This window comes from Ursus americanus, chromosome 18 (assembly GCF_024610735.1).
Source record: "Ursus americanus isolate L20-20 chromosome 18, mUrsAme1.1.p, whole genome shotgun sequence".
Lineage (NCBI taxonomy): Eukaryota > Metazoa > Chordata > Mammalia > Carnivora > Ursidae > Ursus > Ursus americanus.
In genome coordinates this window covers 36501460-36529141 of record NC_142144.1, presented here as the reverse complement: position 1 = coordinate 36529141, position 27682 = coordinate 36501460, and the positions used below count along the sequence as shown (strand labels likewise).

General features: G+C 38.0%; 1 protein-coding gene and 1 non-coding gene across 9 annotated transcripts in view; both read right to left on the bottom strand.

Annotated features, from left to right (window-relative positions):
• Nucleotides 1–27682, bottom strand: part of UBAP2 (ubiquitin associated protein 2) — a 116916-nt gene that overhangs the window by 16773 nt on the left and 72461 nt on the right. For 7 of the 8 annotated variants that reach the window (XM_087869591.1, XM_045780204.2, XM_045780206.2 and 4 more), the window contains 9 exons: nt 27283–27386; nt 21106–21171; nt 17786–17838; nt 12896–12963; nt 10269–10458; nt 6161–6374; nt 3362–3636; nt 2596–2765; nt 869–1082 (listed from right to left, as the gene is read on the bottom strand). In XM_087869591.1, the coding sequence (XP_087725717.1) occupies nt 869–1082; nt 2596–2765; nt 3362–3636; nt 6161–6374; nt 10269–10458; nt 12896–12963; nt 17786–17838; nt 21106–21171; nt 27283–27386 (1354 nt within the window). The remainder of the gene's footprint in view (nt 1–868; nt 1083–2595; nt 2766–3361; nt 3637–6160; nt 6375–10268; nt 10459–12895; nt 12964–17785; nt 17839–21105; nt 21172–27282; nt 27387–27682) is intronic. The other variant, XM_087869593.1, reaches the window with a different exon arrangement.
• Nucleotides 10066–10148, bottom strand: LOC123781389 (small nucleolar RNA SNORD121A). Its single transcript, XR_006776718.1, has one exon. It is a non-coding gene; the product is annotated as a small nucleolar RNA SNORD121A (small nucleolar RNA).

Genomic DNA, 27682 nt, shown 5'->3' with positions numbered 1-27682 from the left:
CTGCCTTTCAGGAAACTAGAATATTACAAATAAGACTATAAGTCCGTCTTGTCTCCAGCCACCCCCGCCCCAAAACCCCATGCAAAGCACTATGGACAATTTGGGATGTATCCTTATGCTATCTGAGTCCATTCATACACTCTTGTGTATGGGTGCTTGAAATGCAGATTTCAGGGGCGCCTGGGTGGCGCAGTTGTTAAGCGTCTGCCTTCGGCTCAGGGCATGATCCTGGCGTTTCAGGATCGAGCCCCACATCAGGCTCCTCCACTAGGAGCCTGCTTCTTCCTCTCCCACTCCCCCTGCTTGTGTTCCCTCTCTCGATGGCTGTCTCTGTCTAATAAATAAATAATCTTTAAAAAAAAAAAATGCAGATTTCACACCACAGCCCACTATTAGTAAACTCAACAAACTATAAGCATCTTATTCAAAAGGTTAGCCAATTTCTAGGGGGTGCCATGCTGGCTCAGTCGGTAGAGCATTCGACTGTCGATCTTGGGGTCGTGAGTTTGATCTCCATGTTAGGTGGAGAGATTACTTAAAAAATAAAATCTTGGGGCACCTATGTGGCTCAGTTGGTTAAGCACCTGCCTGCTCAGGTCATGATCCCGGGGTCCTGGGGATCAAGCCCCTCAGGCTCCATGTTCAGTAAGGCGCCTGCTTCTCCCTCTCCCTGCCGCTCCGCCTATTTGTGTGCGCGCGCTCTCTCTCTGTGTCAAATAATTAAAATCTTTAAAAAAATAAAATAAAATCTTAAAAAGGTTAGCCAATTTCTAAAAGAAAATCTCATCTAAAACCCTCAATTTCCCAAACTAAACAATGACCCTCCAGCTAGGACTTCCTACAAGAAGAAACCTGAAAGACCACTTACCGTGATGGTTCCCGGAGCTGACTCAGATGGACTCACAGAGCTTTGGTATGCAATTCTGTTATGCACAGAACTCTGGTCATAGGAGGAAGACGTTGTTACTGGACTAGTGGAGCTCAGTGATGAGCTGGTCAGACTGGAGGAGGTAATGACTGAAGTTGTATACGTGGAGTTCTGTACTGCACTGGTCATTGGTAGAGAGGTATTCAAAGAATCACTAGAAAAAATAAAAAGATTTGGACATAAATTTGTGTCACTTTACATGGGTTCATCAAGTACTATTTCATTACTTTACTGCCATACTATAAATTAAATAAACATGTCTGTACCTACAAATTTATACTACTGCATTCTTTGACTGTATTAAGGATGCATATTCAAAACATCCCTCCCTGCCCAATCAGACCCACCTAATTTAAATGACAGGCAGAGGAAGATCTTTAAGAATCCTTAAGAATCTGTAAGGAATCCAAAAGTCTGAAACCAATTTTTTTAAAGATTTAAAAAAATTTTTTAAATATTTTTTATATTTTTACATATTTGTTTGTTTGAGAGCGAGAGAAAGAGAAGAGCACGACCAGCCAGAGGGAGAGAGAGAAGCAGGCTCCCCACTACGCAGACAGCCTGATGTGGGGCTCAATGCCAGGACCCTAGGATCATGACCTGAGCTGAAGGCAAACACTTAACTGACTGAGCCACCCAGGCTCCCCCTGAAAACATTTTTAAAAAGAGCAAATGCCAGCTTTCAGCTCTGGGGAGCAGAGAAATTAATAAAATCTAAAATCTGGGCTTCTCTACTTAGGAACCATTTCACTGAAGGAAAATACATGCTGGCAAAGCTGTACAAAAACTGCATCCCTCACAGGTTACTGGTAGGAATGTTAAATGTTGGGGCGCCTGGGTAGCGCAGTGGTTAAGCGTCTGCCTTCGGCTCAGGGCGTGATCCCAGCATTCTGGGTTCGAGCCCCACATCAGGCTCCTCCACTAAGAGCCTGCTTCTTCCTCTCCCACTCCCCCTCCTTGTGTTCCCCCTCTCTCGCTGGCTCTCTCTCTCTCTCTCTCTGTCAAATAAAAAAATAAATCTTAAAAAAAAAAAAAAAAAAAAAGGAATGTTAAATGTTGCAGCCGCTATGAAAAAAGTTTGCTGGTTCCTCAAATGTTAATATAAGGGTTAGCAAAGAACCAGCAATTACTAGGTCTATATCCAGAAGAACTGAAAGGACACAAAATTTGAAAATGAATATTCACAGCACCATGATTCGTAATACCCAAAAAGTGGAAACAATCCAAATGTCCATCCACTAATGAACGGATAAACAAAATGTGACATAGCTGCACAATGAAACACTATTGGGAAATAAAATGCATACAAGCTACAACATGGATGAACCTTGAAAACACCATGCCAAGTAAAAGAAGACAGACACAAAAGGCCACATACTGCCTGATTCTGCTTTATGAAATATCAGAACAGGCAAATCCAGAGACAGAGGATTAGTTGCCAGAGGATGAAGGGAGGGGGAAATTGGGAGTGACTGCTAACAGGAACAGGGTTTTTATTTAGGATGATGGAAGAAAAGTTCTGGAATTAGATACTAGTCATGGGTGCACAAACCCCCCACCACAGGGTATACTGTCTCCAGCAGGTGATTTCTTAGGCTCTGTTTTGTTTTACTTTGCCAACAAGGGACTTAATTCAGTCAAAGCCAGAGAAATAAGAAGATGTGTACCTTAAAGACTTTGAATACAAGCTGATGGGAATCTGGTTACTATTTTCACTGCTTGCAGTTGATCCAAATTCAGAGAGAGAAGGTTCTGATCCAAATTCCAAGGCGCCAAACTGAACATTTAATCCTGTGACATCTGCTGAACCAGGCATTTCCACTGCAGAAGCTGGGATCTGAAAAAGCAGAGCCATCATGTCAGGAACAAAGATCAGAGAGTCCAAGTCCCAGAGGCCATAACAGAGCCAAACAAGTACTGGCTTTCCAGAGCACTACTGGAGGAACAAGGAGCAAGATGCCCAAAAGAAGGAAAAAGCCATAGGATATCTCAAAAACAAAGAGAAGAGAAAAACGAGAAGTTAACAGCAGAATGGTCAGTGCCACGCACTGCTTCTTAGAGCAAAAGCCAAAGAAGGGGGGCGGGCGGGCCGGTGGTGGGTGAGTGAAGGGAGGAGAGCAGGCCACTGATGAAAGCACTATCTAGCCAAAAAACCACTTACTCTCTACCTACGAGACACAGGCAAATACACAAGACCAGCAGATTCTCTGAGCCAGGTCCTGTAATCTGAATGAACAGTCTCTGTCTCCAACACAAAACCATTCCCTCTAATACTAGCCCAGCCACTCAGAAATGGCCAATTCCTCATTAAGAAGTAAGCTGTATGCTTGAAAAAAAATACGTCGTCACCATTTCTGAGACTTACTAACCCAACCCTTGAGCTAAATGTTAAAATACATCCACCACTGGGCCTATGAGTTCTGGACAACACACCTTAGAAGCTGGAGGTATCCGCCGCTTCGGTAGTTTGATGTGTTTAGGCTGTGGCTGGTGGGTAGACACAGCAATGTTTTCTACAGTCATGCTGGGCAGCTGCAGAAGTTTGTTCACAGTGGAGGTACTGTCTCTGGGTGTTGACTCTCGCAGTTTCACTTGGGAAGGAAAGGACTCCAACCCAGGAGGAGGAACAGCAACGGCCTGAGTGTGGTGCTGCTGTCGCTGGCTCAATTGACTAAGAACCGGGGATGGTTCAGGCTGAGATTTGAAGTCTATGAAATATGTAAAGGGAGAGGGAAAGTAAGCAACAATCAATTATTTAGGAACGTGGGCTTAGAGCTCCCTCTCCCACCATGACTAAGAGTGAAAGATTGTAGTCACCACTTCTTTCTCCCAAAAACCTTCTACCTGAGTCCCCTAAGTGTGTGTGTGTGTGTGTGTGTGTGTGTGAGATGTATCGCAACAGGCATATGATAAATGGAAAAGGATGCCTGAATGGTGTGCAGATAATTTCTTATGCAGACAGGAGATGCAGTTTACATTAAGACACATGGAGTGGGTAAAAAGAGCATGGAGTTGCCACACATTTGGCCTTTAGCTAAGAGAGAATTATATTTTTGTTGCTTTATAGATTTTAACAAAACTGTTAAATTATTATGTTTTTCAGTAACTAACGTGATATTACAAAATCCAAGAGGTAAAAAAATGTGTATAACTATAAATCACCCTTTCAACCCTATCCCCAGATTCACTCCACAGAGGCAGACATTGTACCCAGTTTCTTAAATATCTTCAGAGATACCGTTTCAAAACACATACACAGACACACACAGACACACACACACGTGTACGCACAATACATATATATATGTATTATATATATTATATATATATAGCTTCCTCACAAACCATTTGGTTTTCAAAAACTGTTACATATCAACATATGAAGAGCTACTTCATTTTTATGCCCAAATAGTAGTTCAGTGTACATTAGGCATCGATTTTTAAAACTAGTATTATATTAACAGACTTTTAGGTTTTCCAGTACCTAGCTTAGAAAAACAATGCTGCAATGAATGTATTTTTATGTAAGACATTTTGCTCAAGTGCAAATATACCTGTGGGATCAACAACTAAAACCGAGTTACTGGTTCAAAGAGCAACTCTATTTTAAATTTTGACAAACACTTTAAAATTCTTTCAATAAATAGAACACACACTTTTTAATATGCTGTGATACCAACAACTTTTATCCTTCCTAATTTAAATGATGGAAAATGGCATAAAAGGTGCAAATTAAAATGATATAAATTCAATGAGGCATCATTTCATATACTCCAGTATTCTTTGCCTATGATCTCTGACAATACCGCTTTGACCATTTTTTTTTTTACTTTGTTTAGTCTCCTTTATTTTTAGTTACGCTTTGTTATAAAGGAAGTTAGCCTTTTGTCTACAGGATTTTCAAATCACATAGAAGTTGGCAATTTTTTCTGGCAAAGAGCCAGGTAGTAAATATTTTAGGCTTTGAAGGCCATCTGTTAGTAACTACTCAACTCTCCCTTTGTAGACTGAAAGCAGTTATAAGACAATACATAATGAATGGTCATGGCTGTGTTCCAATAGAACAGTACTTATGAACACAGGTGACAGATCCAGTTGAAGGTTTGCCAACCCATGACTTAGTATATTTCCACCTTAGATGAATCTATTTTTTTACTTTATGTTAGAGGCATGTATAAAAAAGACAGGATTTATAAAGAATATGGGAATAGCATGTACAAATCTAAAACTCTTATCACCCACTGCAGTGGGTCTGCAGAAAAAGGTTAACATAGGACTATAGCTGGCATCAGAAATGCCACCTTGCTAATGGCTCTTGGCCAGTGCCTGCAACACAATTTTAATATGTTCTAGGCAAAGGTTGCCAAGCACTCATATCAGATAAAAGTGACTCTCTGTGCCTTTACTGTTTGTACAATGTGGATTATGGTGAACACTTGCTTTCCTACTGGGAATCTGGAATTTTGGTATGTCCTAAGCAGAGGGTACCCCAACAAAAAACTTTGAGTATTAAGGCTCTAATAAATTTCCTTGGTAGACATTACTCCAAACTTGGGTATAGTCTCAGATACTTCCTTAACAACGAACTACTTCTTTCAGGAGAGAAACACGATTCCATGTCTTCTAATAAGCCCTAAACATAAACGTGCCTAGGAAACCAACCCAATGGTTAATAACCCTCCGCTATTCCTTAATACAGTGTAGCATGTGTGTGTTTGTGGGAAATGGGTGTTTTAATGTCACAAAATCTATGGGAATATAGTTTAGAAAACATCCAATTTACATACGGTGTCTTTATTATTATAATAAACCACTGACAGTAAGGCTGGTACAACTCATGATAGATACATATAAATATTAGAGTGAGAAAGCTACCCAGAAGGTATGATTTAAAATTCCACATCCCAACTCTGTGCCCACCATATTATAACAGAGCTTAGAAAATTCTGTCCAGGCATTTAATGAAAGCGTTATTTCCTTATATCTGTATGGCTTTACCATGCTTTTACACATCTCTTCAAGATATGTACTACTACCACTATCACTACTGATAATAATAACAAATAAAGGCAGGTATTTGCTATCTGATTTAAATCACAAACACAACAGAAATTCTACTAAAAAGAAACATCTCTGGACAAAGTCCACATTAGTGTTCACAAGTCAATACACTCTGCTACTGTTTAGCATGTCCTCACTAGGGGCAAATCACCACAGAAAATGTATACTTACCAAAATGACTAAGGACTGAGGACTGGGAAGTTGAGGGCTTGAGGTCCCAAGAAGAAGTGGTTGTGGGGGGACTCGTACTATTCTGCTGTGAACTTGGGGTAGTGGTAAACTGGCCCAAACTCGGAGCTTTCAACTGATCCAAAATCTGGGAGCTGGTGATGTTTGCCATTTTGGAAGGTGCAAGCTCTCCAAATCCTGAACCAAGGACGGATGACTTTAAAAGGAAAAAAAAGCAAAAACCCTCAGCAATACAAACCTCTACTCCAAACATTAAACACATCAAGTATTTTCACAAGAACTTTAAAAACGATAACCTAGAACATCTGAATCAATAAGACTCACATGAGTAAATACTACGTGAAAATATTACCATACAACAAATCTGATTAAATCCAGCAATCCTTCTGGATTCAGATATAAGAAGTTAAAGGGAAGGGGAATATTTTCCCTGGGATTAAAACATTGCTTTCTTTTTGGGGCACCTGAGGGGCTCAGTTGGTTAGGCCACTGCCTTCAGCTCAGGTCATGATCCTGGGGTCCTGGGGTCCTGGGTTTGAGCCCTGTGCTGTTGGGCTCCTTGCTCAGTGGGGACTCTTGTTTCTCCCTCTCCTTCTCCCTCTGCTCCCCACCCCCAACTCATGCTCTTTCTCTTTCTCTCTCAAATAAAATCTTTTTAAAGAATAAAGATTTTTAAAATTTATCTGACAGAGAGAGAGAGAGAGAGAGAGCACAAGTAGGGGAAACAGCAGGCAGAGGAAAGAGGAGAAGCAGGCTCCTTGCTGAGCAGGGAGCCCCATGCGGGGCTCGATCCCAGGACCTCGGGATTGTGACCTGAACCTAAGGCAGCTGCTTAAACAACTGAGCCACCCAGGTGCCCCATCAAATAAATAAAATTTAAAAAACAAAAAGACATTGCTTTCTTTTTAAAAGTGATGTCACAAGTTCACAGACAAAATACCACTGTTTTTTAATAAAGATAAATACCATGAATTAAATGACAAAGATAAGCCTGAGAAATAAAAATACATTATGGAACAACAGTAATCACGTTTATAAGTTTGATCACGAAACGGTTCAGCCATGTCATCCTGCAAAATTAAATGCAGGTTGCAGCACTTACTTAAAAAGTTAATATTCTAAAATCAGACAATGAATTACACATGAGGTATCTGTGTATTGAGCAGATACCCTGGACACTGCTGCATTTATTTCAAGTTGTTTTAATGACTAAAAACACCAAATATGCTCCTTAAGTAAGTATACAAAAGAAAATGTTACACCTCCTCCATCTATCCTGTCAGGTCAGATACCAAGAGCCAAAGAGAATAATACATGTAAAAAAATGAAACTGAACCACTTTCTAACCACCATTCACAAAAATAAACTCAGAATGGATTAAAGACCTAAATGTAAAACCTGAAACCATAAAAGTCCTAGAAGAGAGCTTAGGCAGTAATTTCTTTCACATTGGCTATAGCTACATTTTTCTAGATATGTCTCCTAAGGCAAGGGAAGCAAAAGCAAAAATAAAGTATTGCGACTACATCAAAATTTAAAGAAAACAGGACCCAAGGAAAATGAAAGCCTAGGACTAGTGAACACAGTGGCAGATCAACTGCATTTTTACATACCAAGACCCCTCAGTTTCTGAAAAGGTACTTATTAAAACAAAACAAAACAAAAAACACCTTTTTGAGGAAGCGTGGGTGGCTCAGTTGGTTAAGCGTCTGCCTTTAGCTCAGGTCATGATCCCGGAGTCCCAAGACTGAGTCCCACATCGGGCTCCAGCTCAGTGGGGAGTCTGCTTCTCCCTCTGACCCTCCCCCATCTGGTGCTCTCTCTAATAAATAAATAAAATCTAAAAAAACACCAAAAAACAAAACAAAAAACCCCCACACTTTTTGAAACCATTTAAAAGGTCAAAAACAGAAATATGACTTGCATTCTCTTAAGAAATCAGATATAGAAAGCTGAAATAATAATGTTAACAATATCCAAAGGCATGGAGTATTCCAGTTGTTTCAAGGAAATTCAAATTCTCCAATCTGAGCAAAACATTAGGCAGTAAGCAGTCATTGCACATCAATCACAGAATCTGCTAACATTAATTATCACTACTCCAGAATCCTTCCTCATGCTGTCCAAAACACCTGTTTTATGTTGCTACGAATCCAACAAAACCCAGTTCAAGCCCCCTTGTTCAGTAAAGGCTTCCAGGAAAATGCTTCTATTCTTCCGATCTCTATCCAGCCATCAGCTAATATTATTAAATGCACTTTCTGTGTGCCTTGCAACACAATGGAATCACTGAATCAAGGACTAGCGCTTTGCTTCAGGTTAACACTTAGCACAGGACTTCTCAATTTCACCTACAATCAATGGGGGCTTTAACAACATGTGTATTGATACACAAATAGGCATGCACTCACATATACACAAACATACACAAGTGCCCAACTTGCAACCCCAAGATTCTGACTTATTTGGTCTATGTGGACTCCAGCATTATTTTTATTATTATTACTATTATTGTTATTTACTCAAGTTCCCCACTGATTATGAAAGTACAGTAGGTTGAGCACCACTGCTGTAATATGCTAAACAATACCTGTTTCAGTTTCTCAAGGTGTTGTTCAATATGAAAAGCAAACACCTGAAGGCACTGTTAAAAAAAAACAAACAAACAAAAAACCCCCCCTCATGTCCTACCTATGTGCTGAGTGTCCTGGCTAAGATTCCAGCAGGTCAGCCTAGACATTACATCGGCATACCAGAAGCAGATGGAAAGGCAAAAGAGGAAAGGACAGGAATGGTTCAATCAAAACTTGAGGGTACTGGGGCGCCTGGCTGGCTCTGTCAGTCGAACATGCGGCTCTTGATCTCAGAGTTGTAAGTTCGAGCCCCACACTGGGTGTAGAGATTACTTAAAAAAAATTAAATTAAAAAAACCACCACAATAACAAGAACAAAACAAACAAAACAAAACAAAACCCCAAAAACCTTGAGGGTACTATTAGACCCTCTCAAAATAGAGGCAGCACCATGCCTTGGGCTGTCCTCCTTCAAGCACTGACACCCTCTCATACATAATCATCAATGACACTAAAAATGCCAAGTTCCCAAGCCAGTTATACATGACGTGATGTGTCTCTGTGGAGTAGAAGACAGCAATGAAAAGTTTATACGTTTAATTCTCCATTTTACTAGGGTTCAGCAAATGATTTATGAATCGAGTAGGGGAAAAAGATAATACCATAAGAAATTCTGTTTCTCAACCACAGATTTCAGGTAAACTCAGCAAATGAACCAAAATAATTACCACTAGTGAAAGCTGTGGATCTATGTATGGAGGTATTCCAAGCCCCCCCAAAACCCCCCACTGCCAACTGAGAACTGCCTACAGTTAGGGCCTTCAGTTCACCATTCTGAAGCTACATTCTTTGACATTCTATGCTCTAAGATTTTATTCCCATCAGCCTATCTTCATATCCCTTTCTATCAGTTCCTGGAGTCCTTTCTGATAGGCGCTAAATTCTCACGGGAAGTTAAAGCCAGATATGCAAGCAGTAGATGCCCCTGTTTTCATGAAAACACATCCATATTGTAAGGGCCTCCAATAGTGTGGCATGTTAAGAAAAAGTATACTTTTACAAATAACAAAACAAATAAAAATGCAAAAAATACAAGCACCTAGGCAGACTTGGAGAAATTGTTTTAGCATGATTTTAGCAAGCCAATTCTGACAAACATTTGCATTTAACTGAATTGGAAAACAAATGAAAATTTTAATGTTGTTAAGTACAGACTTTCAAACAAAATTGAAGAAAAAATTATTAATAAGAAGGATGCCTGAGTGATTAGAACTTAAGATTTCAACTAACCATAAAGAAGTATTTTTTATCTTTGTCCAGAAAACTCAGAGTAGCTGAATTCCACACGGAATCATCAGATATGTGCTTGGAAATTATCACATCATTGTTTTCTGGACTGAGATATACTGCAGATATGTTTATATTTTGAAAATAATTAGAAAGCATGTGTCATTTTAGAATACATTTGCTTACGGGTACATTCCTTCAAATCCCATACTAAAATAAAAGTGAGTTACCAGACTCTGAGGAGAATAGGAGTTGACAGCAGTGGAGCTGCCAGTCCCTGGTGCCATCTGATTGTTGTGCTGAGAATTTGTGAAGACAAGGGCTTGACCAAAGCCCTGCTGTTGGGAAGTTTCAAAGGAGCTGACTTCTGAGGCTTGATTGGGAGGAACAGGCTTCTGGAGCAAGGCTACCAGATCAATGCTAAGCAGACAAAAAGCAAATGAGGAACGAGTCAAAAGCGAACCTTATCAACAATGAACTTGAGAAGTGAATCAATATAGAGTAAATTCATGTTAAAAATTATCTAAGTGAGGAAAATCTTTGGAAACTGGAGTTTAAAAGAGCCAAGGACAGCATTAATAAAAAAATAAAAATAAAAATAAATAAAGCATATGAAGCCACAGAGACTAAAGCAGGGCTTGGCAGAGAAGAGAAATGAGAGGGTGCATCAAGACAGTTCCACAGAAATAGCACAATAACAACTGATTTGGAAACCTGGAGCAAATGAGTACACAATTTTCTGAAGTTTGGCTCATTTTCTGTAAAATATTTTGCCCCCTTCATTACTCAGAACCAATGTTTCTTAAATTTGCTTCAAGGAGAGTGAATTCCTATTTTGGGGGAAGAAACACAGCCATGGTAGACAATTCAAGCACTTTCCCATTTATCATAAATATCCCTGTGAGTTCTGCATTCTAAGCTATAATATATTTAAGTTTATAAAAATCTCCAATAATTTTCACTCTTAAATATTCAGGAAGGGACTCCTGGGTGGCTCAGTCAGTTAAGCATCAGCCTTTGGCTCAGGTGGGATCGTGCCCATATCAAGTCTGCTTCTCCCTCTCCCTCTGCCTGCTGCTCCCCCTGCTTGTGTTCTGTCAAATGAATTTAAAAAAAAATATTCAGGGAAAAAACATGCAATATATAAAATATGCACAAAATACTCTCTTAACCACAACTCTTTTATGTCCCCAGAAGAATAGGTATTGCACCCTGAGAATTATGGCCTGAAAACCTAAAAGCATGAGGAAGAAATGACCTTCTAGATCTATACTACCTGACACGTGAGTGAGCTACTAACTCTTCTCCACGGAACCTGCAAGGTGCTCAGGATTAGCTAACATGGTAATCTGCTTCATTAAACCCTCTCAAAGACCAGTTTCCAGTCAGTTCTCCTGTCTGAAATGCTCGCCATGCAGGTGAGGCAGACTCTGGGAGGTCAAATAATTCACGGCCCAGTAATATCTAAAGAGCAAAGTTCCTAGGCCTGAGTTCCTCTCCTTATGTACTACTCACTCTTGATTTCCCATAACCAGGTTGAAGTCCCAGACTAGTATTTTGGATCCCGAGGTAATGTTCTAACTTATGATATCCTAATTCCAGGGATATAAATCCAGGGTATTTTACATATAACCCACCTCAAAAGTTACATTATCACAAAAAGCACAGCACGTTCTATTCTAAAAGACTGATACGGTGTTTGCCTAAAAACAGGGCAGCACTGTCTTCTGAAAAATAACCATTAAAGTCTACTTCTCCTACATATATATATATATATATATATATTTTTTTTTTTTTTTTTTTTTTTGAAAAATGCCTTCCCGTGCCCAATTGTGACCTCTGGTCCTATGCTTTCCTCCTGTTTCAGTGAGGAGGAGAGGGGGCTTCATAGTTTTTTTTAAATGAAAATGATCCTATGAAATTAAGTAATGAATACAATAAGGAAGTTATATCCATTTAATAAGAAATTCTGAGCAATTCACAAAACCTTTGTTCATTTTTATTTCCCTATAATGAAGTCTTATAACCATCTCATTTAGCAGGAAACAAAGCGTGTCAGGTTCAAAATTTCCTTCAATTCTCAGGGGTCATACATAGAAAGGCTTTAATCCTCCTAGATCATTACATTTTGAAACAATAATCAAAGGGTTTTTTTAGTTATTATAGAAACTAGGATGTAAATAAAATGCTTTTCAAGAATTCAGTTCTGTATATACTGTTTCTATTTTTCAGAAAATTCCTTCCTTTTCTGTAATCTAGGAGACTAGATTAAAACTAGGAGAGCCCATATAAAATGCGAAGTTGTATTAGCCTCAGAAGATCTAAATAAACGGTATTATACATAGAAACCAAAGGATATTTTATATTCAGTTCATCTGTCAAAAAACAATATATTTACAAAAGTGAAAACGAACAACCATTAAGTAAGTTTAACATTATTAAATAAGCTTAATATTATTTAGCCAACCTGGATGGCTCAGTCGGTGGAGCCTGAAACTCTTGATCCTGGGGTTGTGAGTCTGAGCTCCACATTGGGAAGAGATTACTTAAAAAAATCTTTTAAAATTGTTTTAAATTAAATAGGTTTAACATAATCTCTATCAGAAATGATAACAAATCACAAATACAACTGCTATTTTAATTCATCAGAGGATACAATAATTAGAAAATGATGGACACTGTCAGCTCACAGGGAAGGTTAGGGATAAAACAAAGTCTTAGAAGGAAAAAGGGTAAAAACAGAAAGAGATTCAAGCAAAGGAAAAAAATAGAGATCTAAGACCCAAAACAAATCTCCTGAGCAAGAAATTTAAATTATGCTTTGAAGAACAAACAAAAGGTGACAAAAGTTGTTTACCTTTGCCCAGGTGTGACATGATTCTCTGCTGGAACAGCTGAGGCAGTGAAGACCTTCGTTTCAGAAAGCTGTTCAGGAAGGAATTAAAAAAATATTTTGCTTTTTTTATTTATAGAATGTAAAACCAAAAATGTATCAAATTCCTGACAATTTTTAGTCACCAGTACTCCTGTTATACCTCACCCAAAAAAATAGTCTAAAAGAAAGGAAATACATTAAGTGATCATGACAAGTAATATTCTTCAGGTGAAGGTAATTTTAGATTGGAAAACCCATAAAAAGGATTTCAAAACAGCGGAACAACGAAGTTAAGTCAGACCAGGGTTCAAGTCCTAGTCACACTACTCTATTTGACATTACATAAAATGAGAATACCAGTAAAACCACCACAAATGCCAAAAGTTTGGAAGGGCAAAAAACCTGACATTTTCTTTCCCCCAAAACAGATGGCTTTAGTGTTTTCTTTACTAGTAATCTGTATTTCTTTTTTATTATTATGTCATAGGTTTCCCTGTTTTTATATAAAAACAACTTTGTTGAGGTTATATCACATTCAATAGTCTGCAAATGTTCAAACCAAATAATTGAAGTTTTATCATAGGAATATCCCCATGAAATCATCACAAAATCAAGACAATGAACATATTTATCCCAAAAGTTTGCTCCTGTCCATATGTAATCAATCTCTCCTACCACTTACCTTAGTCCCCAAGCAACCACCAATGTTTTTTCTGTCACTACAGATTAATGTTGTAATTTCTAGAATTTTAAGTGGAATTTTAAAATACACAATCTTTTCTGGTCTTTTTTTCAGTGGATACAATTATTTTAGATTTATATGTATTGTCTAAATGGCCTTTTAAGTTTTAAGGTGCCCAGGATAAGATTTTTTGAAATCTCAACTCACATTATTGAAATGTAGGCTCTTTTCACATTTTCAAAGCAGAGTATGAGAGCTTTTAAAGGCTGAAAAATGTTGATCTAATGAAATAACATGAGAAACTGCAGAAAATCCTTTCCAAAGACTGATTTAATACTTATAAACTCTAATGGTCTCAGAACTCTGAAACATCATATAAAAATCAGGTTGCCTCACATATTAATAATATTCTGGCAGGGGCAGAGCAGATAGTAGGTGTTCATTTTCTATAAAAACAAAAAGTGCCGAAAAGATTACTGTTTCAACAAGAAGGGCTTACACTGCACTCTATTCCAAGGTAGTATCTTAAAGAGTCCCCAAGGAATCCATTTTTGCCTTAACTCTATTTAATATGTAAGATTCTATAAGACACAGAGAAAAGCAATAAAGGAGTAACTGTGAAAAGGAATGATACAGTAGGGGCACCTGGGTGGCTCAGTTGTTAAGCGTCTGCCTTTGGCTCAGGGCCTGATCCCAGGGTCCTGGGATCGAGCTCCGCATCAGGCTCCCTGCCCCACTGGGAGCCTGCTTCTTCCTCTCCCACTCCCCCTGCTTGTGTTCCCTCTCACCCTGGCTGTCTCTCTCTCTGTCAAATAAATAAATAAAATCTTTTAAAAAAAAAAAAGAAAAGAAAAGGAATGATAAGTAGATCCAAAGCCACAAAAATATTAATCAGTTCAAAGTAAATGAGAACATTAATCACTGACATCCTATTTAACCCTGGTAGAATACAGAAAATTAAATGGTTTCATCCTTCTCTATTGTCTAAATAAAGGAGAGGGGCACCTGTTGGCTCAGTCAGTAAAGCGTGTGACTCGGTTTCAGGGTCGTGAGTTCAAGCCTCATGTTGGATGTAGAAGCTACTTAAAAATAAAATCTTAAAAAAAAAAAAGTATGTAAAAAGTAAGCATTCTCAGATTTCAAAAGACACAAGCCATATTTCAAAATCTGTGAAAAGAAAAAAATCAGAAGAACATACATAAAAATTATTTAAAGTGGCTGCTCCTCAGGGCAGCCTGGCTGGCTCAGTCAGTAGAGCATGCAACTCTTTGACTTGGGGTCGTAGGTTCAAGCCCTATGTTGAATGCAAAAATTACTTAGAGGGAAAAAAAGGAGTGGGGAGGGAAGGGTTAATAGTTATTGCTGTTTTTTTAGTTTGTTTTTTTTTTAAAGATTTACTTATTTATTTGAGAGAGAGAAAGTGAGTGTGTGGTGGGGGGAATCTCAAGCAGACACCCTGCTGAATGTGGAGACCAACTCAGGGCTCAATCTCACCACCCTGAGATCATGACCTGAGCCAAAACCAAGAGTCTAACACTTAATGGACTGAGCCACCCAGACAACCCAACAGTTATTGTTCTAAGCTCTACAAGGAATTTTCGATTTGCACCTTAGATTACTCATGTTTCAAACACCATTATTTTATATCAACTCAGAAAAGTTTTAAATTTTTTTTGATAATTTCTGAGAAAAGACATCCAAATTTCCTATGCTAATTCTTTTCACTAATTACTAATTATACTGTGATATAATATGGGCTCTCCAGCAGAATATTAATCTCTATGTGTGTACATTTGAACTGCTTGTTAGCAGCATTCATTGAAAGACCTCATCTGACCCACAGAACAACTAACAGAAAGGCAGGACAACGGTTACGATACTCGTTATGCTGATAGTAAGGAAAGGGCTCAGTAAGGGAAGAACCATCACTTGAAGTCAACAGGTCAGCTCAGCTAGAATTTGAACACAGGCCTTTTTCATTCTTTTTTTTTAAGACTTTGATTTTATTTTTATTTATTTGAGAGGGAGAATGAGAAGGAGAGAGAGAGACAGCAAGCAAAAGCACAAGAGAGGGGGAGGGAGCAGACCCCCAGTTGAGCAGGGAGCCGAATGCAGAGGACGATCCCAGGACGCTAGGATCATGACATGAGTCGAAGCCACTTAACCGACTGAGCGCCCAAGCGCCCCATGGCCTTTTGCATTCTGAATCCCCTGCTGATTTTCTCACCTGCCTGCTCACCCAGACAGGAGCCAAAGAGATCTAAAGCTTCTAGCACTGGAAATTTTTTCTCTCCCAACAAACCCTTAGCAAAAATTCTAGTAACAAAAAACATTTAAAAGTTGGACAGCTCTGTTTGAAATAAGGTAAAGTGCCCACAGGCGGCTCACTCTGTCTTCTTTCATCACTGGTACCCATTCCTCCACTGATTCAAGTAACCACCCATCTAGTCCAGCATCCTCGTATAACCAGTACCACAGAGCCTGGTGACATCATACCCCAAGGAGTTATGGTTAGTATACGGCAGAAGTGAATATATACCTTATATCTTAATCAAACGAGCATCTCTATTATAGTCTTCCTTCCTCATACTCTATCCATTTTGCTCACTAACAAACCAGACATAATACTGCTTCACAGCAGGACAGGGGTGGCATAACTTAGTTCTTTTTTTTTTTTTTAATATTTTATTTATTTATGTGACAGAGAGACAGCCAGCAAGAGAGGGAACACAGCAGGGGAGTGGGAGAAGAAGCAGGCTCCCAGCGGAGGAGCCCGATGTGGGACTCGATCCCGGAACGCCGGGATCACGCCCTAAGCCAAAGGCAGACGCTTAACGACTGTGCTACCCAGGCGCCCCCATAACTTAGTTCTTTAAAAATATACTTGTAGGGGCTCCTGGATGGCTCAGTCTGTTAAGCATCTGACTTCGGCTCAGTTTATGAACCCAGGGTCCTGGGAGTCTGCTTGTCCCTCTCCCTCTGCCCCCTCCCTGCTCGCTCTCTCTAAATAAATAAAATCTTTAAAATATATATACTTATAAAATAATAATAAATAAAAATATACTTGTTAAAACAAAATGGTAAAGGGGGGAAACTCAAGAAAAAAAATTTTCAAAGTCTGGGGCACTTTATGTGATATTAAAGGTCAATACTTGGGGCACCTGGCTGGCTCAGTTGGTAGAGTATACAACTCTTGGGTCTTGGGGTCGTGAGTTTGAGCCCCATACTGGATGTAGACATTACTTAAAAATAAATTTAAAACCCATCATTTAAATAAATAAATAATAAAGGTCGATACTTATAACCTCTTTATTCTCTCCCGCACAATGTCAGCTCTCTATCATGTACATATACATGCTCTGGAGCTTGAGAGTCAAACAGAAAAATGGTATAAAATATGGTACAAGGCTACTAGTTCAGTTACATTTTAAGTCTTTTTTTTAATCAAAGAATATCTTATGCTAAGCCCAGAGTTATAGATCAATGCTATCAGAGCTAGTATAGTACACTCAAAATGTCTATGGAATAAAATGAATATAAAAAGAGCTAGTCTAATCTTAAGAAAAAGGGGTTGGGCCTAGAACCAGAATCACTTATTCAGGTTAATTTCAGCTGTGACCCAAACACTATCTCCACTAATAAAAATGTTATAAAAAATAAACAGGTCAGGGCAATATCATCAGTTGGTTATCAGAACAAACAAGGGGCACCTGGGTGGCTTAGTCGGTTAAGCATCTAACTTCAGCTCAGGTCATGATCCCGGGGTCCTGGGATGGAGTCCCACATCGGGCCCCCTGCTTAGCAGGGGGCCTGCTTTTCCCTTTCCCTCTATCCCTCCCTCTGCTTGAGCTCTCGCTCGCTCGCTTGCTCAAATAAATGAAATCTTTAAAAATTTAAAGAACTTAAAAAATTTTTTAAAAGAACAAACAAAACAAAAGATAAGCTAAAAAATTATTTCAGTCCTGTTTTACAACTGGTCATTTTTAAGTGGATGCTTTAAAACTAAATTTCTTAAAAATCACAAAACATCAACTTCCTTCTGAGAAACATTTGTTGAAAAACATGATAACCATAGATATCTGAAAAGGAGCTATGAACAACTATAACATGTCTCCAGCGTTCTTCAAGAAATGCATGCGCCTATCAGAAACCAAAAGGAAGACAGATCTAATCTGATGTTGAATACTTACATCCTCAGTCCAGTCATCTGTTGTCCACTCTTCCACAGAATTCTTCCAGGCTCCTGTTGACAATAATCATAGTTTACATCACAAAGCCAAATACTATCTTACTCCAAATAATTCTGTTGTATACTGCACAAGATGTGTCATGTATCTCATCAGTAACTTAGTTCACAATCCGAGAAATATGAAGCTCCTGATCTACTCTCAATGTCATGTTGTCAAATACCAACTTAGCTAGGTACTATCCACAAACTCAAAGCAATTTCTCAAACTGATTTTGCATCAGTATAGATCATATTCAAGTAATTCTGCCACGCGTAAGAAAGGACGAACACAGCACAAGTACACACAGTGAGATCCTTATGATACATAAAATTTAAAACAGAACAAAATTCATTATGAGGCTGGTCTGCCTTGGCCCCTAATTTCAAGTAGATTACTGAATTACTGAATTTACAGAAGCATCCTTTTTATAAGCTATTTGTTCCATTCTATGGTTTCCTAATAGATCTCCAGCAAAGGTTAGTCCTGCTCACATAAAGTATGGTGCTATAATTTCTGATTAGGTCCAGAGGATCTGCTCAAACAATTGTTACAGAACAAACATTATCAAATAATTTAGTGCTTTAAAAAGAAAGCATTTGTGGGGGCACCTGCGTGGCTCAGTCGGTGTCTGCCTTCGGCTCAGGTCATGATCCCGGAGTCCTGGGATCAAGCCCCAAGTCAGGCCCCCTGCTGAGCAGAGAGAGTCTGCTACTCCCTCTCCCTCAGTCCCTCCCCCTGCTCCTTCTCTCTCTCTCTCAAATAAAATCTTTTTTTAAAAAAATTTTTTTAAAAAGCATTTGTGTCCAGAAATGCTGACTTTAGTATTCAGAGATCCTGTATAAGTAAGACCCATTATTTTAAACTATACATGCAAATACATACCCAGAGAAAATGGTTTTGAAAGAAAATATACCAAGATATCAACTATAACTACCCCCAGGAAGTGAAACTGTGAATGTTTTTGTTCCTTCCAACAGGAAGAAATGAGCTGAGCATCTGACTTACAATGAGGTCTGTGTGTGGAGAGGACAAAAGGAAGAGAAACGAGGGAACACTCTTGAGAAAAAAAGACAGGTAACCAGATCTAATCTCCTTGGAATCAGGTCAATAACCTAATAACCAGCTGCCTCATAAATAAATAATGGTATTACCTAGGAAAAGAGTCCTTCTCTATGGAATGCTTTTGTTTGGATGTCCCTAGTTTAGGACTGGTTATGGCAAACATATAATTGATGAATTTATGCAGTATGGCTCCCTATAAAATATCACCTAAGATACGCTATTACATGGGAGATTTTTCAAACATGAAAATATTCCCTGCTATGAGAAACCTACACCCGTCACTGATAAACTTCATCTATTATTGTGGATCATAGGGCATATATATTATAGGAAGGAAGGACGTGGACACAGGCACTCCTTGTTCTTCTGTGCCTCTCAATTGCATGTATCCGTGAAATAACTATAAAGATTCACAGAGAAAGATCTGAACTGACAATCTGATCCTTTGTACATGTTCACTCATCATACCTTGTAATGGTTTCCATAATTTTTCCATGAAGGTCATAAAACAAGTATGAATTTACGTGGTCCCAAAACCTCTCTCTGAGTTAAAATATGTTCTTAAAACTAGAAAAAAGTTCTAGTCTAAGTGAAAAAAACAAAAGGTGCAATTAGTCCCAGCCAGAAATCAGTACCGAAAACTTGTTCTCTAAGACCTCTGCACAGCCTTCTTAGAGTCACCCTATACACAAAGCTAAATAAATCTAAAGCAAGCCATCTACCTACTCTCCACTCTTATATTCCTTCTGCAGTATGACTTTCTTCTAGGTACTAATAATACATCATCTCCAATCTTTGAATATATCTCCTTCGAGACTTCTCTAAGTAAATGTATAGTTTTTTAAAAGGACACAATTAGATTAATTTAAAGGATGGCCAGTACACAGTGTTTTCTTGGTGCCACCTCCATGCAACCTACCATATGCTCACGCTGTCGAATTCATCATAGGAGACAGTATTCTCAAGCTTAACAGATTTTACGAAAAGCTGAGGCTCCACCTAAGCAGTTTTAGGAACATTCTAATCAAGAAACAGAAAACAGGGGCACCTAGCTATAAGGGTCGGTAGAGCATGGGATTCCTGATCTTGGGGTTCTAAGGTAAAGCCCCACATTGGGTGTAGAGATTACTTAAAAATAAAATCTTAAAAAAAAAAAAATCTTAAAAGTTGGAATATAGTTGGAAAGATACATATAAAGAAGGGATATTCCAAAGGAGAAAAATAACGATGAGGCGTTAAAAAACCCTCTATATAAAATATTAAAAACATCCTAAAGTTTACAACATACGTTCTTTTCCAAAAAATTTTAAGTTGTGGTAAAATACTCATAAAATTTACTATTGTGATCATTTTAAATGTAGTCAACGGTACTAAGTTAAAGCACGCCTTCATATACATGATGTAGAGATTGGTCTAACACTTAAGAGACGGGGTATTTTGAAAATAATTAAAACACAAATTTAGACATGGAAAATATAGTCAGAATCGGAGTACATTCAATAATTGGCAGAAGACCATGTATATAGTTACAAGTAGAAGGGGGTATGTCAGGCAACAGAGGAGATAGCCCCTTATCAGAAATCAGGGCCAACTATTGCAGTAACCCATCTTAAATATACAGAATATAAAAATTATGAGACATTACATATAGATGAATACAGGTTCAAGTCCTAATCCTATTTAAAATATTAAAATTTTACAGTAACACTTTGGTCCCCATTATAGACCTACAAACCTACACCTCAAACTATGGGAAAATGTCAGTAACATGAACTTATTTTCAGCTTAAAACAATAAATTTGAGGTGCATGCTTTATGTTCAATTTAACTTGATGTTAGCCCTCTATTAAGAGCACATATAAGGCAGCCACACAGGAAAAAGGAAAATGATGAGGTAAAAATCTATACTGCCTTGAAGGCCAATCTGTAAAACACTTCCATAATCAAAAGCTGTTATTTAATCAAGTAGCTCCAAAAATATAGTTTTTACGATTTTCACCTGATGTTTTCTTAGCTAGCCTTGATTAAAACGGAAGATATTGTAAGCATTTTAGAAGTTTCTTTTTTTTTTTTTTTAAAGTAAGCTCTGTGCCCAACATGCGGCTTGAACTCATGACCCCAAAATCAAAAGTCGCATGCTCTGCAGACTGAGCCAGCTAGGCACCCCCATTTTAAAAGATTCGTAACTAAGGGAAGTTTTTAAATTAAAACAACCATACCTTTAAGTCCATAAGAATTTCTGTTTGGCAGATCCTGAGCTACATTATGAACATCTGATGCCAGCTCTGCAGATCAATGTACAAAGGAAGGTCTTAACATATTAAAATAATGAAGGTATTCATCAAAAGAGAAACTGGTCAGCAACTTAAACAGAGCAAGTAAAGCGTCAAAGCTAAGTCTATGCTGTGCATCAGAGAAGAAAATTTACTGCAATCCATACTCTGACAGCCCACTGTGACTCAACTATAAATCCCATTAGCCAGATGGCCTTTGAACATTCAATTGCATCAACTACCCTTGTTCAGATTCCCATGTTCATCAAACTCACTTCCCGCTTGTTATGAGCATTCCAATGTTTAACAAGTTGTTTATCGTATGTTTAAATTTAATAAATTAGCATTCTGACTAGCCCTCGGTCTATTTTGGTTAACGGAGGTTAATGCTTCTAAGGAATGGATTATCTGGTCAAAAATCAGGTTTCTGAGCCTATAATTATGGCTGAGGGCTAGAGTTGGACCTCTGTGTTTTCAACAGTGACAATGCCACTCTATGAGGCCCCTAGAGAAATAGCCAGGCTCTATCAACGGAATCACTTAACTCTGTTCTGCATTAAACACGTCTGCTTATTTTTTAGAAAGGAATTGACTACTCTAAATGAGAATCAGGGGAAAGAGAGACAAGACAGAAGGGAAAAGAGCAGGAGGCAGAATGAGAGAAAAGAAAAGTAACAGTTAATCAACTAATTCAACATTGTTTCAATAGCTGATTTCAAAATCAGTAAAGGTTATGAATAAAGCTGCTTTACATTCTGCGCAGGTTTTTGTGTGGCTATGTTTTCATCCCTCTTCAATAAAAAAACAAGTGTTGGGATAATAAGACTGTGTTGTGAATGTATGCTTTCACACCAGGAATGTACGAGTTCCAGTTATTCTGCCACCTTCACTAACACTTGGTATTGTCAGTTTCCATCTATATCCATTTTTTTTTTTAAAGTAACCTCTACACCCAACATGAGGCTTGAACCTACAACCCCAAGATCAAGAGTCACGTGCTCTACTGACTGAGCCAGTCAGGTGCCCCTCTAAAGCCATTTTTATGAATGAAAAGTGGTAACCTATTATGGTTTTAATTTGTATTTCTCCTATGACCAACGATAATGAGCATATTTTTATCTTCCTCTTTGAAGTATCTGTTCAAATCTTTTGCGTATTTTTTATTAACTTTTTATTTTGAAATAACTACAGATTCACAAGAAGTTATCCACCATCCTAATGATTACATGCCCTATAATTACAGTACAACAATAAAAAAACTGGAATAGATACAAAGTATGTATAGTTCTAGGTTATCTTTTTATTTTGGTAAAATACACTTAAACACACTTTTTTGTGTGTGTGCAAAAAACCATGTTATCCCTTAAGTGTAAAACTCATTACCAGTAAGTATATGCACAATGTTATACAAACCAACACCACTACCCATTTCCACAACTTTTTCATTTTTTGTTCATTTTTAATTGCTCATTTATTTTATTGGGATTGGGTTACTTATGAGTTGTAAGAATTCTTCATATATTCTGTATACAAATCCCTTTTTGAATGGGGGTTTGGGGGTGTCTGGCTGGCTCAGTTGGTTGAGCATGTGACTCTTGATCTCTAGGTTGCAAGTTCAAGCCCCATGCTGGGTGGAGAGATTACTTAAATTAAAAATGGGAGTTTTACAAATATTTCCTCCTAAATTATGCCTTGTCCTTTCATCTTAATTTTATTCTTAAGAACCAAGTTTTTCTTTTATAATTCATGCTTATTGTGCCTGTATAAGAAATCTTGACTAACCCAAGGTGGCCTAAGATTTGCCCGTGTTTTCTTTAGAAGCTGTCCTTTCAGGTTTCATATTTAGAACTATTACCTACTTGATGTTATTTTTTTTGTGCAGGACAGTATAATATATACCACTGAACTGCCTTGAAACTGTTGTCCTAAATCAATTAATTAGCCATATATCTGTGGGTTTATTTCCTGATCTGCTATCACATAATTGATCAGTCTCAATGCTTTTACCAAATCCACAGATTATTGTAGCTTTAGAGTAACTTTTCAAGGGGCGCCTGGGTGGCTCAGTTCATCAGGGTCATGAGATCAACCCCCGTGTTGTGCTCCATGCTGGGTGAGGAGCCTACTTAAGATTCTCTCCCTTTCTCTCCCAAAAAGATTCCCTCTCTCCCTCTTCTCCTCTTCCCCCCTCAAATAAATAAATAAAGTAACTTTTGAAATCAAGAGTATGATCTAAACTTTGCTATTCTTTTTCAAAAATTTTTGGGTTATGCCAGTGCCTATATTTTTCTGTAAAAACTTTTTTTAAAAAACATCTTATTTATTTCCAGAGAGAGAGCATGCAGGTGAGCACAAGCAGGGGAGGAGCAGAAGAGAGAGAAGCAGGCTCCCCACTAAGCAAGGAGCCTGATGTGGGACTCCATCCCAGGACCCTGGGATCATGCCCTGAGCTGAAGGCAGATGCTTAATCGACTGAGCCACGCAGGTGTCTCTTCTATAAAAACTTTATTTATTTATTTTACTATTTTATTATTATTATTTTTTAAGATTTTATTTGACAGAGAGAGAGACAGCCAGCGAGAGAGGGAACACAAGCAGGGGGAGTGGGAGAGGAAGAAGCAGGCTCTCAGCAGAGGAGCCTGATGTGGGGCTCGATCCCAGAACGCCAGGATCAGGCCCTGAGCCGAAGGCAGACGCTTAACAACTGTGCCACGCAGGCGCCCCCTTCCATAAAAACTTTAAAATCAAGTTGTCAATTTACACAACAAAAATCTGCTAGGATTTTTTCTTAAAGAATTTATTTATTTATTTGAGAGAGTGAGTGCACGCACAAGTGGGAGAGGGGCAGAGAGAGGCAGACTCCCCACTGGGCAGAGAGCCCAATGTGGGACTCGATCCCAAGACTCTGGGATCATGACCTGAGCCTAAGGCAGATGCTCAACCAACTGAGCCACCCAGGCGCCCACTAGGATTTTGATTAAACTTGTACTACACCTTGGGGCGCCTGGATGGCTCAGTCCTTGGGCGTCTGCCTTCGGCTCAGGGCGTGATCCCAGCGTCTGGGATCGAGCCCCACATCAGGCTCCTCTGCTGGGATCCTGCTTCTTCCTCTCCCACTCCCCCTGCTTGTGTTCCCTCTCTCGCTGGCTGTCTTTCTCTCTGTCAAATAAATAAATAAAACCTTTAAAAAAAAATTTTTGTACTACACCTAAACACCAATTTGAGAAAAAATAACTTTTTTATAATATACTGAGTGATGAAGTTAATACACACGGAGTATCTCTCTCCTTTTTGAGTCTTGGTATTTCTCATCAAGATGCATAATTTTCAACATACAAATACTGCACACACTTTGATTTAATATAAGTATTTCATGTCTTTTTCATACTACAAATGGTACTTTTTTCCCTATTTCTCATTTGCAATTGTTCATTGTTAGTACAAAAACACAGTCTTGATTTTAGGGGTGGTCACACAAGTATATGTATTTGTTTGACTTCACCTACTTGTACCCCTTAAAAAGGATAAATACTATCGTCTATAAAATATATCTCAATAAACCTGACATTTTAAAAAAACCTGCAAGAAAAATTTTCACAAGGTGGACTACCATGAATTAGTATGTCTAAAAAGAGCGTCAGTAAAAACTAAGTTTCACAACAGTAAGAGTTGAAACATATGAAAATGGTATATCCTCCCATTTATTTCTTCTTGAAACTTTTGACTACATATTTTAAATATAAGATTTTACATTTTGTATTTTCATAGGTAGCAGTCTTTTTTTTTTTTTTTAAGATTTTATTTATTTATTTGACAGAGATAGAGACAGCCAGCGAGAGAGGGAACACAAGCAGGAGGAGTGGGAGAGGAAGAAGCAGGCTCATAGCGGAGGAGCCTGATGTGGGGCTCGATCCCGGAATGCCGGGATCACGCCCTGAGCCGAAGGCAGACGCTTAACAGCTGTGCCACCCAGGCGCCCCCATAGGTAGCAGTCTTATCATGTTGCTTATCATTACACTTCTTCCTAAGTATTCATATTTTTTGAGGCTACTAATTTTTTTCCCACTTTCTCTTTGTTGATGGTTTATAGAAATGAATCTATTGAACTTCTACCTAGCATCTTTTAAAGAGGAATAACAGGTTTTTCCTCTTTCCAATCCTTTTAACTTTTTTCATTCCTTATTGCAATGATTACAATCTCTAGTACACTGGCATAGAGAAATAGTAAGAGTAAACTCCTTTATTTTGTTCCAGTGAAAAAAATATACAACACATCACCATTAATCCTAACACCTGCTATAAGTTTTGTAGATATCCCTACCTGATTAAGGAAATTTCCTTGTATTCCAGATTTGCCGGTTTTTTAAAAAAAAATCAGAAATGGATGTTGGGTTTTGTCAAATGCTTTTCCTTATTGAAATGGTAAGAATTTTCAGCTTTACTCAGTTAAAGTATGAATAATACTTATTTTTGTTATTGAGATGTAATTCCTACCACATAAAATGCACTCTTTCAAAGTACACAATTGAGCAGCGTTTAGTATATTCACAAGTTGTACAATTATGACTATTCCAGAATATTTTCATCACTTCCAAGAAGAAATCTTGAACCCATTAGTAGTCACTCCCCATTTTTTCCAAACATTCCCAACCCTAGGCAACCAATAGTCTACTTCTATGTATCTGCCTGATCTGGACATTTCATACAAATGAAATCAGAAAATATGAAGTATGTGGTCCTTTATGCCTGGCTTCTTTCACTCAGCATTGTCTTTAAGATTCATCTACGTTGCAGCATGCATCAGCACTTTATTCCTTTTTATAGCAGCATGAGCATTCCATTGTATGGATGTTATACCACATTTTACTCATCCATTCACCCACTGAAGGACATCTAATTTGTTTCCACATTTTGGCTACTAAGAAGTATGCTTCTATGAACACCTGTACACAAGTTTTTACATAAAGCTAGGTCTTCCATTCCCTTGAATATGTATCTGGGAGGTGACTCGTTTTTTAAGTTAAAGAAACTTGACTACCAAAAATACATTTAACATGGCCATGATGTATTATCCTTTTTTATCTTACCGAATGGTTTTCCAATATTTTAGCTTAAGATTTTTACATCTGTATTGAAGAGTGAGATTAACCTATAATTTCAAATGTTAGCACAAACTTTATTGACATGAAGTCAATCTTTTAATATCTGATATTAATTACAATTGTAATTATTATAATTATATTAAAATATAAATTATATAGATACATATTACAATTATAATAACTACTATTATAATTAATATCAAAATCCCTTTTTTCATTCCTATAGCCAATTATGTATGCTGCTTCTCCTTCCCTTAATCAGTCTCAGAGTAAGCTTACCAATTTTATTAGTCTTTTCAAATTACCATTTTTACAACTTTTGTTGATCCTCTCTATAATATCTTTGATTTCTAGTTCATCGATTTTGTTTCCATGGTGGTGGCACAGTCCTGTTTTTTGACCAGGATAGATACTATACGGATGTTTGCTTTTAGATTATTTATTTAACTATACTTTAATATTTGCGGTTAGAATTAATGAATTGTCAAAACAGGTTTTTATAAATACAACTGCAATAATTAATATATATATGTTATCATGAAAAAAATCCTAGAAGCTCTATTAAATAAACACGCCAATTAACAACTTTTTATCCATGAATTTCCAAAACAAAATTATCCAAAAACAATAGTCTACAGAAAAAATTTACAAAAGCAATTGGTGCCCAAATCTACCTATCATCCACACTTTCTCTGGCCACATTTACATCCACCATCAGGAATGGTACTTTTCAGTAACAAGTCATCTCCGAAGAAATTCTATATATCCCTGACACACTGAGATTTGAGTGTGATTTTGTACTGACTTACACAGATTAAAGGCTCTCCCTCAGAGTGCAGAAGGAAAAAAATCAAGTACCTTATGGTCAATGAGATTTTTAAGTGAGACTTTGGAGGAAAGAACAAACTAACAGTCTCAGAGGTGTAGGACAGAGGCCTGTTTTTCATTCTTCTCCACGGGCCCACCTTTGTATGTTAAGGACTCAAACATTTAAAACACATCTTTGACAACAGACACTTACCAGTTCCCTCATCTGCACCATTCTGAGTAGCTTCCCAAACTACTGGCTTTGTAACACACCCATCTATAGATGGAGAATCTGAATAGTCTGCAGGATTAAATGTCCTTGGGTTTGAAAAAAACAAAGAATTAAAGCAAGTGCAACAAGTACCAAAGTCATAAAATCAACTATACATCATCTTCCTCCCCAACCAAAAAAACCCTGTCCCTTCTAAAAGCCACAATAAGAAACTTCACCCTCCTTCTCCTATTTAATTATAGCTAATTCTTCTGGCCATCAGGATGCAAATCTTCTGAAAAGCAGTGACTGACTAGGGACCTTCCAAACACTCTTGCATGACGCCCTTACTTCTCTAATTGCTGCCCTCTGCATCCTAAAGCAGATGTGCACAACTATAATT